The 17,880-nt window shown below is 44.2% G+C and overlaps 1 protein-coding gene across 1 annotated transcript; it reads right to left on the bottom strand.

The window, feature by feature from the left end:
• Positions 1-1,936: 1,936 nt before the first annotated feature.
• LOC124288587 (protocadherin Fat 4-like) lies at positions 1,937-15,931 on the bottom strand. The gene is made up of 11 exons (XM_046725138.1): positions 15,922-15,931; positions 15,277-15,836; positions 13,050-13,146; positions 12,489-12,739; positions 11,819-11,942; positions 9,802-11,416; positions 8,049-9,283; positions 7,317-7,647; positions 3,841-3,992; positions 3,267-3,441; positions 1,937-2,018 (listed from the first exon to the last, which is right to left on the bottom strand). The coding sequence occupies exons 1-11, from the start codon at positions 15,929-15,931 to the stop codon at positions 1,937-1,939; spliced, it is 4,632 nt and encodes a 1,543-aa protein (XP_046581094.1).
• Between the last annotated feature and the right edge of the window lie 1,949 nt (positions 15,932-17,880).

Here is a 17,880-nt window from a genome sequence, read left to right as displayed (position 1 = left end):
CATCAGGTGTCGTTAACCAGTCCCTTTCATTGGTTTTCGAGTTGTAGCTATACACTCGACCTGTTGCTGCAAGAAAAGTGTGAAAAGTGTGAGGCGAGATGCCATTAACAAAATATTGAGAAAGTATAGAAACGTATAAATTAACATTTACTGTAATGCTATGCACAATTCTAAGATGCTTCGGTGAAAGATCAAAGGCGCCGACAGCACTTTATCAGACGATAATGTGCACTTTTTACGTCATTACGTCACAATGCCCCTCGTAATCGAACACTTTTGCATTACGTCACAATGTAACCGACGTCAGATGCATGTCAGTTGTCATCGCCTCGTACAGCCTCCTACACTAACTTACTCCATTTCATCCCGTTTCTTGGTTTGCAGTTGCTTCACTCAGCTAACATCAGTGGTGGAAACATTACGTTTATGTTTTCCAATGGATAAAATGCCTCAGTTCGACTTACAGCGACACGGTAACATTCGCGATGTTTACATTCCCACAATGCAATCGTGGAATGTCGCTTGACTCGTCAGCTTCATCTGGATGTACTGATCTAAACTTAACGTTGGTAGTAGAAATGCGACGTTCATATTGCCCAATATGGTTTACGTTAATCACAGTAATTAAAATAATTTAGAGAAGATATTTAACCCGAACGTAAACCGTCATCAAACTGTTATCATTTGTTTTCCTGTTAACGTTCTCTTAACGTTCAATAGAACAGCTCAGTTCGCCCTGAAAGTGTTCTTAATTTAGGTGACCGACACCGTCGTTTGTTTTCTGCCTTGAATTGATCGTATTATCCTTAGAAAGTATTAAATTTGTCTTAGAACGAACTGTATTTCGAAAGTGTGCTTTAATTAACACATAACACATATCTAACGATTACGTCCATCATATACATATCTCATCTTCCCGAGATGTCAACGTCCATCTTCCTAAACAAGATGTCAACGTCCAGTTTCCACAATTACTAAACAAGCCTGGTGAAACAGTCGATTATGTTTGTACCGGCGTGGAATTATGAGTATAGTGCTTCGTTGCAGTACAATCGAAATAGCATAAAATGAACGACTTTGGACAGTTAAATAAAAATATTTTCAAAGGCAATATCCACCTCCATCGATTATAATATCCCTCCATCGATTCCATTCTACTCCTACTTCTGTTAAACGATTATTGAAAGACAAAACACACCTCTGGAAAAATATACCCAGAATTGGCTACAGTGTTAAACAAGCAGACTTCTCACAAGATGTCCCGTTGTATTACAGAAGCATATTAAAATATGATTTCACCTTGGGAGCCCAAACATACGACAGACTTGGTTGTCCAGATACCGAAGAATTATCTTCAACGTATTTCACATTTGTTGGAGTAAACAAGGTGATGTGAGTACCAACGTGAATCAGCTTTATGCACACTTAACGTAATATATTCTAACGAACTCAGCACGCTGCATTAATCATTGACGCTGACGTTTTGAAGACATCAATACAATATGTGTGACACCATGCAACCCGTTACACATACAACCCAACCTCGCCCTGTGAAAACTTTGTTAAACCGAACTATTTCCCATGGAGAAGACTGGATGAACGGGGTTACGGCGAACAAAGGTTCCATACAAGATAGAAATGGACTGAGACATTTACTGAACGATTATCGGCCTCACATACTGTCATCCTGCAGATTGTAAGTGCATGGCACAGAACCATCATGGAAAGTACGAAAACGGTATTACAAATTTGAAATAGCACTTGATGGTTCTGATTCTATTTCCACTTTTCATAAATTCTGTCACAACATGATCGCAGATTCCATCAGATGATGAGATGCAATTGATATCACACGGAAGGAGAACAGAACAAGATGTACCAGCCATCTGTCGTGAGATGTCAGCCATAGTATGTAAATAACCTGTTATGAACGTGCTCACTGGACTTTACCTCTATAAGTGAACTTTTCAGTGGGCTGACGTTTGGCTCGCTTCGCTGCACGGACGGGCGTTATTGGCCTGCAATGTGAATCACAATGTGAAATTGTAGGAAGTTTATTGGGAGAAATGAAATCTAATTCTCTTGGACAGCACGACTGGAATATGGGACCGTGTAGATACCAACCGCTGTGACTGTGTACACCACAAACCAAACACTGCCATGTCACGGATATGTGGACACCACAGACCAGTGACTTTGATATCATGTGATCGTATACACCAGCAGACCAACCACAGTCATGCCATGTGACCGTGAAGACCTACCCCAGACCAACCACAGTCATGTCATGTGACCGTGAAGACCTACCCCAGACCAACCACAGTCATGCCATGTGACCGTAAAGACCTACCCCAGACCAACCACAGTCATGTCATGTGACCGTGAAGACCTACCCCAGACCAACCACAGTCATGTCATGTGACCGTGAAGACCTACCCCAGACCAACCACAGTCATGTCATGTGACCGTGAAGACCTACCCCAGACCAACCACTATCATGTCATGTGACCGTGAAGACCTACCCCAGACCAACCACAGTCATGTCATGTGACCGTGAAGACCTACCCCAGACCAACCACAGTCATGTCATGTGACCGTGAAGACCTACCCCAGACCAACCACAGTCATGCCATGTGACCGTGAAGACCTACCCCAGACCAACCACAGTCATGCCATGTGACCGTGAAGACCTACCCCAGACCAACCACAGTCACCACCACCCCGAGACCAACCACTCATGTCATGTGACCGTGAAGACCTACCCCAGACCAACCACAGTCATGTCATGTGACCGTGAAGACCTACCCCAGACCAACCACAGTCATGTCATGTGACCGTGAAGACCTACCCCAGACCAACCACAGTCATGTCATGTGACCGTGAAGACCAACCCCAGTCATGTCATGTGACCGTGAAGACCTACCCAAGACCAACCACAGTCATGTCATGTGACCGTGAAGACCTACCCCAGACCAACCACAGTCATGTCATGTGACCGTGAAGACCTACCCCAGTCATGCCATGTGACCGTGAAGACCAACCCCAGTCATGTCATGTGACCGTTAAGATCACAGACCAACCACTATCATGTCATGTGACCGTGAAGACCTACCCCAGACCAACCACAGTCATGCCATGTGACCGTGAAGACCTACCCCAGACCAACCACTATCATGTCATGTGACCGTGAAGACCTACCCCAGACCAACCACAGTGATGTCATGTGACCGTTAAGATCACAGACCAGTAATGTCATCTGCGCTTACCTCTGTTTCTTCCGACACGCCACGATGGTTACGATGATGCTGGTGACGATGAGAGCAAGGATGACGAAGGAGATGAATGTGAGGACTGCGATGCCTTCTGGTGTCTGGGCCCAGGGAGTGTTGACCTGGTAGTAAGGAATCACGGAGGAGATGCCGAATGCGTTCAGATTCCCTCCTGGAAGTCATGTATCAGGCTTACTTGTCAAGACATGAAACACAGGAACCTATCTGAAGTAACACTCTATTTCCCTGCCGAGTCTGTAAGTGAGTGAAGGAGTGTGTCCTACTTATACCAGGGTATGTCAGCTTAATATGGAAGGATAGCCCCAAGTACCGTAGGTGTGTGACATGGGTGTGTTGCTGAAAACCCAAACTCTTGGAGTCTTTGAGCTCAACTGAGCATCAATGTCTGATCAAACATCAGACATCGATGGATACGTTGAATATATCTGTGAAACTGACCGTCATTTCAATAGATACATAAATGACAAGAAAAACATATATGCTTGTTTGGTCAAGCCATGTTAATGTGTTTCAAGATTCAAGTAAGTGGAAGGTTGGGTGACTGTCTAACCTGTGACAGCAGCCGAGGGGGAGCCCTGGGGGTCTGTAGAGAAGAACTGTAGCGTCTCTGACGACGTCAACAACGTCTTGTCTTGGTTGATGTTGCCTATGGATTCAGTGGAGCTGTCTGCTACTGTGAAGGTGTGGACGTTGATGGGGCTGCTGTGATAGACACACACTGACAGTATTAGTACGGTAATGCAGTCATTTAACATTACAGCACAAAGACACTTTTATTGATATCATTCTTGTCACTTTTTATTGATATTCTAAAACAGCTGGGTCGGTACTGGTATGTCCCTCCATTCACAGGGGCTTGTATTGCTGAAAATAATAAGTCCTGGGTTCTACACTCGTTCACTGATACTTCTTTATAGTGGGTGAGTTTAGTTTTATGCCGCACTCAGCAATATTCCAGATATATGGCGGCGGTCTGTAAATAATCGAGTCTGGGCCAGACAATCCAGAGATCAACAGCATGAGCATCGATCTGCGCAATTGGGATATTTACATGTAGATGACTATCAGTGAACGAATGTAGGACCCCGGACGTATTATTTTCAGCAATACAAGCCCCTGTGCCTCCATTCACGTGACAAATAACACACAAAAGAACACAATGGCTGCTATCAAACTCATCGTCTAATATATCATAACAATATACCATCAGGTTACGGAGCTGTGCCAATGCTACAGTTCGTAAGGAAAGCGTGTGTAAAGAATAGTAAAAGCTGGAATCGCGCAGACCGAGCGTGGAATATCGGCAGTCATGGTTTGATTGCGATAATTCACTGTATTTACCAACGTGCTGAAATACGTTTGTTATAGCGCAGAAGAAAATGTCATTTGGAGATATTTCGGATGTCAATAACTGATTGAAGGGCCAGTATACGGACAATTACCATCGGCGACAACGTGGAGTTGTTATAGTTTTAAGGCGAGGTGGACCAATGAGAGGCCTATTTGCGCCCAAAACATCCACTTGACTTAATATGAATCATAAGGTATCATATCGCCAAAAAGAATCGTTTAGATAACATTAAGGAGACGTCAGAACTATTAATATTCATTTGGATACACATATACATATACACTTAATGATGGGAAAATAGAACAGACATTAGAATAACCTCTGCTTCATGTTACGGATTACAACCTTAAATAATCACGTCCATTTCTGAAATATGAGATATTCATTCAATACAAAAACAGTAGGTCAACAGGACAGCGTTAAAATGTTTAAAAATCACAGAACTAAACCTGTCTAAGCCACGACGGTACTTGTTTTCAGAAAGATGGCTGTACCCATGTAAGAGGGTTAGGAAGCCTGTCCGGGGTCTTTTACAACATGACGCGCGTAGTATTTGAAAACACTAAATGTGCCAGTTGCCAAAACTAGTCTTCTGTCAAGCCATTCGACCACCGACTAAAGTCTTAATATTCGTGACTTGCAACAATTCTGCTGCATCGCACTTATTTCTGCGTCTATTGTATTAATGTCTGTAAACCGCAAATCGCGTTTTCAAATAATAGTTTTTGATAATTCATCTAGTGTGGTTATTTAATTATTTTGAAACCGTTTCAGTCTGGATATCACTAAACATACATATCAATTATGCTTTCAGGGATTACTGGGATTCCACGGAAAAGAAAAGTCAGTTTTACACAGTATTACACACGGGAAATACACATGGTCTTGTCTTGTGAAAGGTATTTCCAACATAATCTAGAACGATGACGTTATACGGTCAATTGAAACCCAACTCTGTGAGCGAGTATTGTCGTCTCAAACATGTAGATCACGCTACGGCCTGATCTCTGATAATGAAGTGTCGCATACCTTGTTGTCTGAAACATCTAGACCACGCTACGCCCTGATCTCTGATAATGAAGCGTCGCATACCTTGTTGTCTGAAACATCTAGACCACGCTACACCCTGATCTCTGATAATGAAGTGTCGCATACCTTGTTGTCTGAAACATCTAGACCACGCTACGCCCTGATCTCTGATAATGAAGTGTCGCATACCTTGTTGTCTGAAACATCTAGACCACGCTACGCCCTGATCACTGATAATGAAGTGTCGTATACCTTGTTGTCTGAAACATCTAGACCACGCTACGCCCTGATCTCTGATAATGAAGTGTCGTATACCTTGTTGTCTGAAACATGAAGACCACGCTACGCCCTGATCTCTGATAATGAAGTGTCGTATACCTTGTTGTCTGAAACATGAAGACCACGCTAGGCCCTGATCTCTGATAATGAAGTGTCGTATACCTTGTTGTCTGAAACATCTAGACCACGCTACGCCCTGATCTCTGATAATGAAGTGTCGTATACCTTGTTGTCTGAAACATGAAGACCACGCTACGCCCTGATCTCTGATAATGAAGTGTCGTATACCTTGTTGTCTGAAACATCTAGACCACGCTACGCCCTGATCTCTGATAATGAAGTGTCGTATACCTTGTTGTCTGAAACATGAAGACCACGCTACGCCCTGATCTCTGATAATGAAGTGTCGTATACCTTGTTGTCTGAAACATGAAGACCACGCTAGGCCCTGATCTCTGATAATGAAGTGTCGTATACCTTGTTGTCTGAAACATCTAGATCACGCTACGCCCTGATCTCTGATAATGAAGTGTCGTATACCTTGATCTCTGATAATGTCTCAAACATCTACATCACGCTACGCCCTGATCTCTGATAATGAAGTGTCGTATACCTTGTTGTCTGAAACATGAAGACCACGCTACGCCCTGATCTCTGATAATGAAGTGTCGTATACCTTGTTGTCTGAAACATCTAGACCATCGCTACCTTGCCCTGATCTCTGATAATGAAGTGTCGTATACCTTGTCGTCTCAAACATCTACATCACGCTACGCCCTGATCTCTGATAATGAAGTGTCGTATACCTTGTTGTCTGAAACATGAAGACCACGCTACGCCCTGATCTCTGATAATGAAGTGTCGCATACCTTGTTGTCTGAAACATGAAGACCACGCTACGCCCTGATCTCTGATAATGAAGTGTCGTATACCTTGTTGTCTGAAACATCTAGACCACGCTACGCCCTGATCTCTGATAATGAAGTGTCGTATACCTTGTTGTCTGAAACATCTAGATCACACTACGCCCTGATCTCTGATAATGGAGTGTCGTATACCTTGTCGTCTGAAACATGAAGACCACGCTACGCCCTGATCTCTGATAATGAAGTGTCGTATACCTTGTTGTCTGAAACATGAAGACCACGCTACGCCCTGATCTCTGATAATGAAGTGTCGCATACCTCGTCTGAAACATGAAGACCACGCTACGCCCTGATCTCTGATAATGAAGTGTCGCATACCTTGTTGTCTGAAACATGAAGACCACGCTACGCCCTGATCTCTGATAATGAAGTGTCGCATACCTTGTCTGAAACATGAAGACCACGCTACGCCCTGATCTCTGATAATGAAGTGTCGCATACCTTGTTGTTTGAAGCAGTTTTCTCCTGCCAGTTGACGGGATACCGGAAGTTCCGCTTCTGACCTCGACACACCAAACTCTGAAAATGGCGGAGGGGTATGTAACCCTGATGAGGGCTTGTAGTTCCGCAATGAAGGTAGCTTGTTGAGCCAGGAATGTGGCCTGGTTGATACTTAGTCTGAAGGTGACGACGACGGCGTTGGGGTCGAAGGTGTCGATGCGTATGGTGGCAGGTGTTGCGGCAGTAAGTACAGGTGTTCCCGCGTCTCGTGCAGAGGCTTCTATGACGTACCGGAAGTTGTTCGCGGCTTGGGATTGTAGTGAAAAGGCACCTGAAATGTTGAAACTCTTTACTCTGTATGCTGGAGCAGCGATATAGTCTGCCTGTTAATGCGTTAGCTGATATAGCGTATGACCCAGGTTCGATTCTCTACAGGAGATAATGGGACCTGCCTTAATCGTACACATTTCCCAACCCCGGGATATAATTGGAATACTGGTAATATGAGACGGAGTAAAAATCTTACCCAGTACGTCAGTTTTAAACAGCAACCACAGATATATGGAATTAGTTTGGATTAGCAATACTTTGGACAGTATTTCAGTGTAAAGCGACATTTTGTAAACTTGACGTTATGCTGATGTTATCTCATCTCGGATTCGAACTCATGATGGCTGGGGTAAAACCATCAGTCAGCTTGGTCTATGAGTCTGAACAAGTAGGTATACGTACCTGAGTTTGAGTCAATTTGGAAGAGATAATTGTATGTGCTTTGTATCAGGTAATAAATAACTTGTCCATTCACTCCGCTGTCTGCATCGGTGGCGCTAACGGTGGTGATGGAGCTGTCACAGATTCCACTGTAAGCAATCTCTGTGTTGTAGAAGCTTTGCGACATTACAGGGTTGTTGTCGTTGATGTCAGTCACAGTTATTGTTACCGTGGTCGTGGACGTTCGTGGCGTAGCACCTCCATCGACGGCGAGGACGCTGAAGATAAAACTGGGATCAGTTTCTCTGTCAACAACTGCTTTGATAGAAAGATCTCCTGTAGCTGTGGTGATGTCAAAGAAAAGTGCAGCTCTCGCACCTGCTGTAGTCGTCGTATCTATTGACAACGTCACAGCGGCGTTGACACCGATGTCGCTGTCAGTAGTAGCCATTTTAAGTATGCTTGTACCGACGGTAGCATTCTCGCTCACTGAACCTGTGTACGACGCAGCATCAAAGACGGGATCATTGTCATTCAGGTCCGTGATAGTTATCGTGACATTCGTACTTGATGATCTGATAGGAACGCCATTATCAGATGCCCTTAACCATATGATGTATGTGTCCCGTGTTTCTCGGTCAAGGCCGCCGTTCGTAGTTATCTCCCCTGATGCGCCATTTACGCTGAAATGAGTGTTGTTTCCTTGCCAGAAGATGACGAATTCATATCCCACAGCTCCATTCGTGCCGGTATCAATATCAATGGCGGTCACATAGTTTACGGTAGAGCCGGCCGGGACGTTTTCTGCAATGCTGAAAGCGTAAGGAAGATTCTGGAACACGGGATCGTTGTCGTTGACGTCGGATATTGTTAAAGATACTGTGACGGCGTTGTTCAGAGGGCTGATTCCGTTGTCTGTAACTGTGACAGTCAATGTGTAGCTTGGAGTTACCTCCCTGTTCAAGGCTTTACTGAGCTGCAAGATTCCAGACTTTGACTCGATAGTGAAGTCGTTGGTAGGGTCACCGGCGGTGATAGCGAAAGAGATCTCTCCGTTACGACCGACGTCGGCATCTGTTGCTGTTATGGTGTAGATAATAGTTCCAACTGCAGTGTTCTCAGGTAGAGTCGTAGTATAGGTGCCAGTGATCGCAGGCGCGTTGTCGTTCAGGTCCACAACGTTGATGTTCAGTGTACCATTGCCGGTGTTGGGTCCTACACCGTTCTGGTCTGTAGCGGTCACTGTCAGAACGTGGCTGAAATGCAACGCAACGGCATTAAACAGGATCAACTCCAACACAATTGTTATGACATGCAATTCTGCCAAAGGATTCTTTGACAGATCTGACAACTGAGCGCTTACAAACATACAATTTTCTTTCTCTGAAAGGATGCGAAGAAAATGTTTTCCGCAACAATCTTTTAGAACTCTAACCGCACGCTCAGTGAGGAAATTACTTTTTTTTAAAAATACACAATGCCATTTAGAAAGTGGTCAAATGAAACATAACGTTATATTTGGGATTACACTTTCTTTGTAAAGTACAGGCTTCTTTGGAAGCCGCGGTGGCTGAGCGGTCCAGGCATCTGACTTTGTGTGCTGGCGATTAGGTGCCTGACTCTGAGGGTGTGGGTTCGAATCCCGGATGGGACTCAACCCAACAAATGTACTACTATCTGTACTTTACTAAGAAAGTGTAATCCCAAATATAACATAAATTATGTTACTTTTTTTTGTAAAACACAACTCATTGGAATTTGAAAATGTACTTACTTAGCGACAGCTTCTCTGTCAATGGCAACCAGCGTGGTTATTTCCCCTGTTGTTGAGTTTATTGCGAAAAAGGTGCTGTTGAGACTGTAAGTAAAAATACCGTTACTATTGGCGATAGAGTCAGCGTCTGATGCTGCCATGGTAGCCACTGACGTTCCTATGGCAACGTTTTCATCAAGGTCAACGGTGAAATTGGACGGTGTGAAGATAGGCGTGTTATCGTTCAGATCGTTGAGCGTTATGACCACCAGAGTCGTGGCACTGTTAGCCGTCGGGGTTCCTCTGTCAATGGCCTGAATGACCAGGTTATAGGTTGTTTTGGTTTCATAGTCTAAAGCCGCTGTCGTGGTGATGTCGCCAGTTGCCGGGTCAATAGCAAATGTCGTTTGCCCGTCACCGGACGTGATGGAATAGTCCACTTGACCGTTTGTGCCCGTATCAGCATCTGTAGCAACGACCTGAGCAACTGACGTTGTAGTTGCAAGATTCTCATCTACGGCGATGTTATAAACGTTTTGGGCAAACTGTGGGTAGTTGTCGTTGACGTCGATGAGGTTGATGTAGAGCCACGTGGTGTTTGTCATCCCACCTCCGTCTGTTGCTTCCAGGGTTAGATTGAAGAAGGTTGGGGGGATGTCGTAATCTAGCTGCGACCATACCAAGATGTCACCCGTCGTGCTGTCAATCACGAAGCTGCCAACGGGGACGTTACCGCTGATGATGGTGTAATTCACAGTTCCGAATACGCCAGAATCGGTGTCGCTCGCTGTTGCTGTTAGAATTGTAGTTCCTATAGCAATAGACTCGTTAACTGTGATAATTTGGTTTGGATTGGTAAACACCGGAGAGTTCTGATTGGCTGGCTGGACATTAATGACCACTCGAGCAGTGTCCGTCAGGGGCCCGGCGCCAGCGTCTGATACTTGAATGGTGAGGTCGAAGGCTGGAGTGGTGGCGTAGTCGAGGTTCATCCCTGTTGCTATTATCAAATCTGCCCCAGAAAAGTCAAACACACCTGTGGGATCTCCAGCGATCACCGAGAAGGTCAGCGCAGAATTGGGGTCACCGGCGAGGTCGTCGTCCGTGGCCGTTACCGTCAAGATGGTCGACAACGCAGCCGACGTTTCAATGGGACTTGACGTATAGAAACTAGGGTTGAATATAGGGTTGTTGTCATTGGCATCTCCAACTGTCACAGTCACGGACGTCGTCACCGCCCTTGACGTCGCAGACCCAGCAACATCATCAGCAGCGGTGACAGTAAGGGTATAAGTGTCCACCAGTTCCCTGTTCAGCTGTTTGGCGACGGTTATCTGACCAGTATTCTCGTCTATAGTGAACCTGCCTTGTGCATCCCCGTTGGTGATGCTGTATCGTACTGTGCCGTCTAAAGCACCAACGTCGTCGTCTGTCGCCGTCACCTGCACGACGTTGGCACCTATGGCTGAGTTTTCAATAACAGTAGATGTATAGGAAGCCGGGGAAAATACAGGGTCGAACTCATTCACTGGAGTGACCAACACTTTGACTGTAACATCGACAGACCTGGAAGGGACGCCGTTGTCGGCCACGTTTACAGTCAGTGTAAACTCAGTCGTGATCTCGTAGTTGAAAGCTATAAAATAAACAGAACACTCATCTGTGACTTGAAACGTGTATATTGACTGCTCTTTAAAAAAATGAAAACTAGGATTGAGATGATTAAGAGATGATTAACTTTAGCGTTATCAATGCTTCGTTATTCTATCCAATATTTTATAAACCAAAATCGTAATAGTTTGATGATTTACAAATGAACTGAACTGTCACAATAACTATACGTCTGTGAGTGAGTGAGTGAGTTCAGTTCTGACATTATTACAACAATATCACGGTAGGGGACACCAGAAATGGGCTTCACACATTGTACCCATGTGGGGAATCGAACCCGGGTCTTCGGCGTGATGAGCAAACCACTACACTACCTCACCAAAAACCTATTACTCAGTGAATATTGTACACAACTGGTATTTCTTACGTGCTGTTGTGGTTATTGCCCCTGTTGTAGCGTCAATGGCGAAGAAGACAGGTGTGTTACCGCCAGTGATGGAGTAGGTGAGGGTGTCGGGGGTGTCCGCGTCGGTACACGCTATGGTCGTCACCTACAACACGCGTCTGATATATTCAGACAATTGTTTGCATGTGGGACATGTTTGAAACAACAAACTACGAATACAAAAGATATCACACATCGAGCTAATAAATGTATGATGACGTGCCAAAATATTCAAGAATATTCAGGTATTTTGTCATGACGCTTTTTCGACATATTGTCATAACATGGTTAACAATAGAACATATCAATATCAGGAATACAAAATTCCACATTTCCAATATTAAAAGTGTCAGTACTTGATCAACAGTTTGTCAAACTGTGTAAAATATAAAGTTTAAAATTTTCAAGTTAAATAACCATTATCGCCAGTTTCAAATGATGTAGCCATCAATGACGTACATTTCAAACATAGACCCATTTTCAGTCCAACCGATTGATGTCCTCCCTAGAATGTTAACATTATACCGAGTCGCTCCATGTTACTTGATGAAGCATGAGATGAAATTTGTTTACATCCATTTATCTGCATATGATGTAATAATGTATATCATTGTAATCCTGATTAATATACGTGGTCTGTGTGGAACGTTACCGCAGTGTTCGCTGCACCGGCCTCTGCCATCGACTGTGTGATGAAGTTAGAGGGACACGCTGGAGTATTGTCGTTGACGTTGGTGATGTCAACAGTGACGGTCGTCGTCCCGACCAGTGGCGTCGCACCACCGTCTGTTGCTGTAACCTCTAGAAGGTACTGTTGTGTCCCCGCATCAAAGTCCAAGGTAGCCTGGGTTCGAATCTCGCCCAGTGTAGGATCAATGAAAAAGGCTGAACCGGTATTGCCATCTGGGGAAGAAACACGGCAGTAATGGACAAGGCGTTCCTTTTCTTGGCATGAGGGACTTGGAAGGGTTATTACAATTAGGTCAGTAGGACACTCAAAGAACATTCATTCACCTGGGCCCACTTGCACAAAACGATCTTAGTGCTGTGATGATGGTTAGCCTTGGTATGGGAGTTATGACCGTCGTAGTGCTAAGATTGTTTTTAGCAAGTGGACCCTGGCAGGTAATCCTTATTTACCGTCGTAGCTCTATAAATCTGACTGATATTAACTGATAGTCTAGCACGATGTAAGGAAGCAACATTGGTTTACTTGATATGGCGTATGTCAGCGTTCCATCACTGCCGACGTCGTTGTCCGTCGCCGTTACTGTTGCAATAGACGTTCCAACACCAACACTTTCGGGTTGCTGAAAAAGAAATATCAGATTTCGTGCTGATAAAGAAATATCAGATTTCAAGTAAAGAGTTTTCTTGTGTACATATGTGACGGCAATGTTTGTTTGTTTGTTGTTTAGGCCGCACTCAGCAGTATTCCAGCAATATTCCAGCTATAAAACAGCGGTCTGTAAACATTTGAGTCTTGAGACAATTCAGTGACTGACATCATGATCCACTGGGTTACGATGACATATGCCAACAAGTCAGCGAGTCTCACCTTCCGATCCTGTTAGTCGCCTATCACGACAATCATGGATTGCTGAAAATTGCATTGAGCACAGACTAACATCATTAGAGATTTCAGCCAAATTGGCAGCCATCTTGGATTATGCGGCACTGCTGGATCCACATCCAGACCTGTTTGGAATCATTCGATGGATAAGTGTGCCAAGTGCCGTGCTTTTAACCCAAAGTGCACAGGTTTGACAAACCCTGCCTTACCGCCCCACTGGTTAATAATAACAGGAGCGAATCAGTAGGGTGGAGTGCAAGTCATGAAACAAGACGATCGATCATGTCTGGTTGTCGCTTCGTTAAGTCTTCCTGCATGTGCTTAACTCAGTTGCAGTCCACCACAGGCCGAAACATATTGGTTTATGTGAGCACGTGCATTACGTGATGTTTCTGCATGATGTGAAATATTCTTGTGATTCGATGTTGCGTCCAGTTGCAACGCCACAGTATTGTAAATGTGCAATATTCAAGCTATATTCAAGTTAGTTCTATTACTTCGTGTGGGTAGTATACCTATCCTGAAGTCTTCCAGGGATACCTATAGTGACAGGGAGGTGGCAGGGCTGTGCTATATTTAGACTTGTGCTACAACCTTGTAAGCATCTCAACGTAGAATTATCAGGAAAGCTTATTCCAGACAACTTAGAATTATCAGGAATTAATTCTTGCTTTTCTTTGGTATTCCAGAATCAACTTTTTAGCAATTTCGAGATTACTGTGGGGAATTAATTGTGCCCATGTGGGGATTCGAGACTTTTCTTTGGCCATTAACCACTAGGCTACACCGCCCCTATTAAAGGGGAACACATATCATCTCACATAACATTTCAAGCCACAAGAAGGCCATCATTGTGTGTGATGATCGGTATACCCAGCCAGACCAAGTTGTAAGCTGGGTTACGTTACTGAGAGGTGAATATTGCCATCATTGTCCTTATTGCTATAACCACAAGGGTTCGAATTTCGAATGTTTTTATTTAATGAGTGTAGCGGGAGAATTTTCTAAAAAATCCATTTCTTCACCGATTACTTTCAAATTTGAAACATAAGTTACTCATAACACATAAAAACAATATACGGTTGCAAAAAGGTAGATTTGTATATTTAAAAATTATTGTCCAAACAGTGATTCGAACCCCTGTGGCTATAACCACCGCTACTGTATTATGTTACCTCTGACTCGTAATGTGTATTGATCTGTGAACTTAGTAATTTTCGAATACATTTGTTAATTACAGTACTTTTTTGTTGTTTGTTTGGTTCAGGCATACTTCTCTTAAGACTTGACTTTTAAAGGCACAATGTCACACATTTTCGACAATATTTTGGCCTATACTATATATATTGGGACATGTGCACTCACGTTAGCTTCCTATTCATGCAATACAAGACTTATTATCCCTTACGACTTGCCTGAAATCGTTAATTGAAACTTCGAGGTGAACAGCTTCCAAACAACTTCCGAACAACACTTCACATATATATGGATTGTAAACAAGGCTCCGTACATCGAAATCTGTCGGTATTTGCCGAACTGGTTTCAATCACAAGTTGTAAGTAGGATATTCTTAAAGAGCGTTCCAAGGGACATAACTCTATGGGTTTTTTCTTTAAATAATGATCGGCCGGTAGAGGGTGCGAGGGTCGATTTAATGCAAAGTTGCATTAATTCATTCGAACTTTTTAATTTGATATTGTAATCTAAATACGTAATTTTGTTTGGAATAGACTATATGGTACCTTCCCGGAGGACTGATAGTCACTATTATTGAGAGAAATGCATTATTTATTTTTAGAGAAGTGTGGTGTGGTATAGTGCCTTTAGGTTTCAACTTGGTAATCAACATGTAACTTGCGTGACTTACCGTGACGGTGGAAGCAGGAGACGGCGTGTTCATAACGGGCGTGTGCTGGTTGACGGCAGTGACGGTAACAGTGACGTACGTCGTCCCCGTCAACTCGGGCACCCCTCCATCTGTCACGATGACGGTCAGAGTGTAGTAACCGGCGTCGTTTGTCGGTTGGTCCAGGTCGATAAGACTGGCAAGCTGTAACTGTCCTGGCGTCGTTCCGCTGAACTCAAACTTTGGAGGTACAACGTCGCCGCTGGTGACTGAAAATGTTAACGTTGACGTTGCGTCGGCGTCTGCGGCAACAAGCGTTAAGATAGAAGTCCCTGCTAGGGAACTTTCAGGTATTGATCCTGTGAGGACGCTGGCTGCGGTGAAGACAGGGACGTTGTCGTTGACGTCCGTGATAGTGATGGTGAGCGTGTCGTCAACTGATCTTGCTGGTGTCCCACCATCTGTTGCCCTGACAACCACAGTGTAGGATGTGACGCTCTCTCTGTCAAGTGTCGACGCTGTCTTCATCTCGCCCGTTGCCGCATTTAATGTAAAAATGCCGGTTACAGCTGCTCCTCCATCTGCACAGTGACATCAACGTCGAATAGTTTAGATTGAGCATCAGCTGTATAATGTCATCATAATTAACTGTATTTGAAAACCTACATGCATCCATTGTATATCCTGACCAGAGGCCCTAACTTAAATTCTATCAACTGGTTAAATAACCGGCAGAGACGACTTACTCGTTGTAGTTGAAACGAGTTGGTACGTTATGGCTCCGTCAGCTCCGAGGTCAGCGTCAGTTGCTGCTATGGTAACGATGGAAGTACCAAGGGGATACGACTCTGGCACGGGGAAAGTGGGACCAGCCGGCACACTAGTCCCCCAGACCGGGTCGGCTTCATTCACAGAAGGCACCTGTACAGAGCATAATTTAGTTTTTTGGCTTAGAAACGTTATTACCTATCAGTCATATTGATATCATATGTTCATTAATGTCGTAGAAAAACAAAACAAAACATGATACATGCATATGTGGTAAATCAGGAGATCCAATATATATGTAAAACGAACAAATTTACATTTGCCTGTAATTTTGTTACATCTATGACGGCATGAAGTACTTAACATATGTAAAAATGTAAGATAATGAATCAATGCAATTCATGCGATGGCACAATTCCTGCAAGTTAGGTTACATATGCTGGAGTATAGGGGTGGCAATACCTTTCTGAAACCCGCCTACGTTTATCCTGGTATTCAGTTTGTGTTTGAGGTGAAGTCGAGCTGATATTGACACAGTGATACACGTACGTATGTATAAGTGACCTGAGCTTGTGACCACTGTGTACAGGTAGTGTCGTACTAGAGTTGAGTGGTTCTTAGGGTACACTGGTACTTGGTTGTGTTGTACTAAGGTTATGTTGTAGAAGGGTTGTGTCGAACTAGGATTGTGTTGTAGTAGGATAGTGTCGTACTATTGTGTTGTAGAAGGGAGAGTCGTACTATTGTGTTGTAGAAGAGAGTGTCGTACTATTGTGTTGTAGAAGGATAGTGTCGAACTATTGTTATGTTGTAGAAGGGTAGTGTCGTACTAGGATTGTGTTGTAAGGTAGTGTCATACTATTGTTGTAGAAGGATCGTGTCGAACAGGGGCTGTGTTGTAGAAGGGAGTGATGGACTAGGATTGTTTTGTAGAAGGGTAGTGTAGAACTGTAGTCTGGTACTGTAAAAGGGGCGTGTGAAGAGTGCCTCGTTGTGGGACAGGACGGAAGTCCTAGAAACTCTCAGGAGTCAAGCTACTAAACACGGTCACCCATCCAAGGACTCTCCACAACCAGCGTTGCTTAACTTCAACTATTTGTGACCTGGGCTCTATGCACAAGGCCACACACCACCACTAGTGTTGTGCTGTTGAAGGGTAGTGTACTATGTAGTGTCGTACTAAGCTTGTTGTACTGAGCTAGTGTCATACGATTGTAGTGTCTTGCAATGATACACAACCATTTGTGGCTCTTCAGACCGATACGATACCCTTAGTTACAGAAGGGGCCTTGTAGATGTGTTAACAGCACGAGGTGTTGTGGTTGTCGTGGTCGCGGATACAGGTAGTGAATACATTGAGCAGCGCTCCAGTGATATCTCGGCCTGTTAGCGTTATGTTGGAGGAATATCCAAAGTGGTACAAGTCATGGTGCTTGTGGCAGTTGCCATGGTATTTGCAGGGGCTACATACACACCTGCACGGTGACTGTGATCGTCCCCGTCCTGGGGGTGCCGGTAGCAGGTGCGTCGACTGCGTGAACGATCAACGTGTACGTTGACTTGGTCTCAAAGTCCAAGGCCGTGGCTGTCGTCTGAACAGCGGTACCGGCCAGAGCAAACTTCTCGTTGGGGTTGGCGTCGTCACCGTTAAAGATGGAGTATGTGATGTCACTGTTGGGTGGACTATCAATGTCTGTGCATGCAACACTAGCAACATTGGTTCCTACAAGCAGAATGCAGAGGGACAAATTGTAGGATATGATGTAACGGGAAAACGAAGAATTTAAGACAGTAAGTAGCAGGTAAATCAAGGAAGAACATATAGGAAGAACCGTGTTAGAGCTAAACGAGGAACCA

Source organism: Haliotis rubra, unplaced genomic scaffold (genome assembly GCF_003918875.1).
Source record: "Haliotis rubra isolate DU_JTF1 unplaced genomic scaffold, ASM391887v1 Scf420, whole genome shotgun sequence".
In the NCBI taxonomy this organism is placed as follows: Eukaryota; Metazoa; Mollusca; class Gastropoda; order Lepetellida; family Haliotidae; genus Haliotis; species Haliotis rubra.
Note: the sequence above shows the minus strand (reverse complement) of the source record. Positions and strands in the feature narration are given on the sequence as shown.

Coding starts and splice junctions, on each gene's coding strand:
- LOC124288587 (XM_046725138.1), bottom strand. Junction 9,284..9,801: donor GACAGAGAAGCTGTCGCTAA/GTAAGTACATTT, acceptor GTTGCATTTCAG/CCACGTTCTGACAGTGACCG. Junction 3,993..7,316: donor AAACTGCTTCAAACAACAAG/GTATGCGACACT, acceptor TGTCTATCACAG/CAGCCCCATCAACGTCCACA.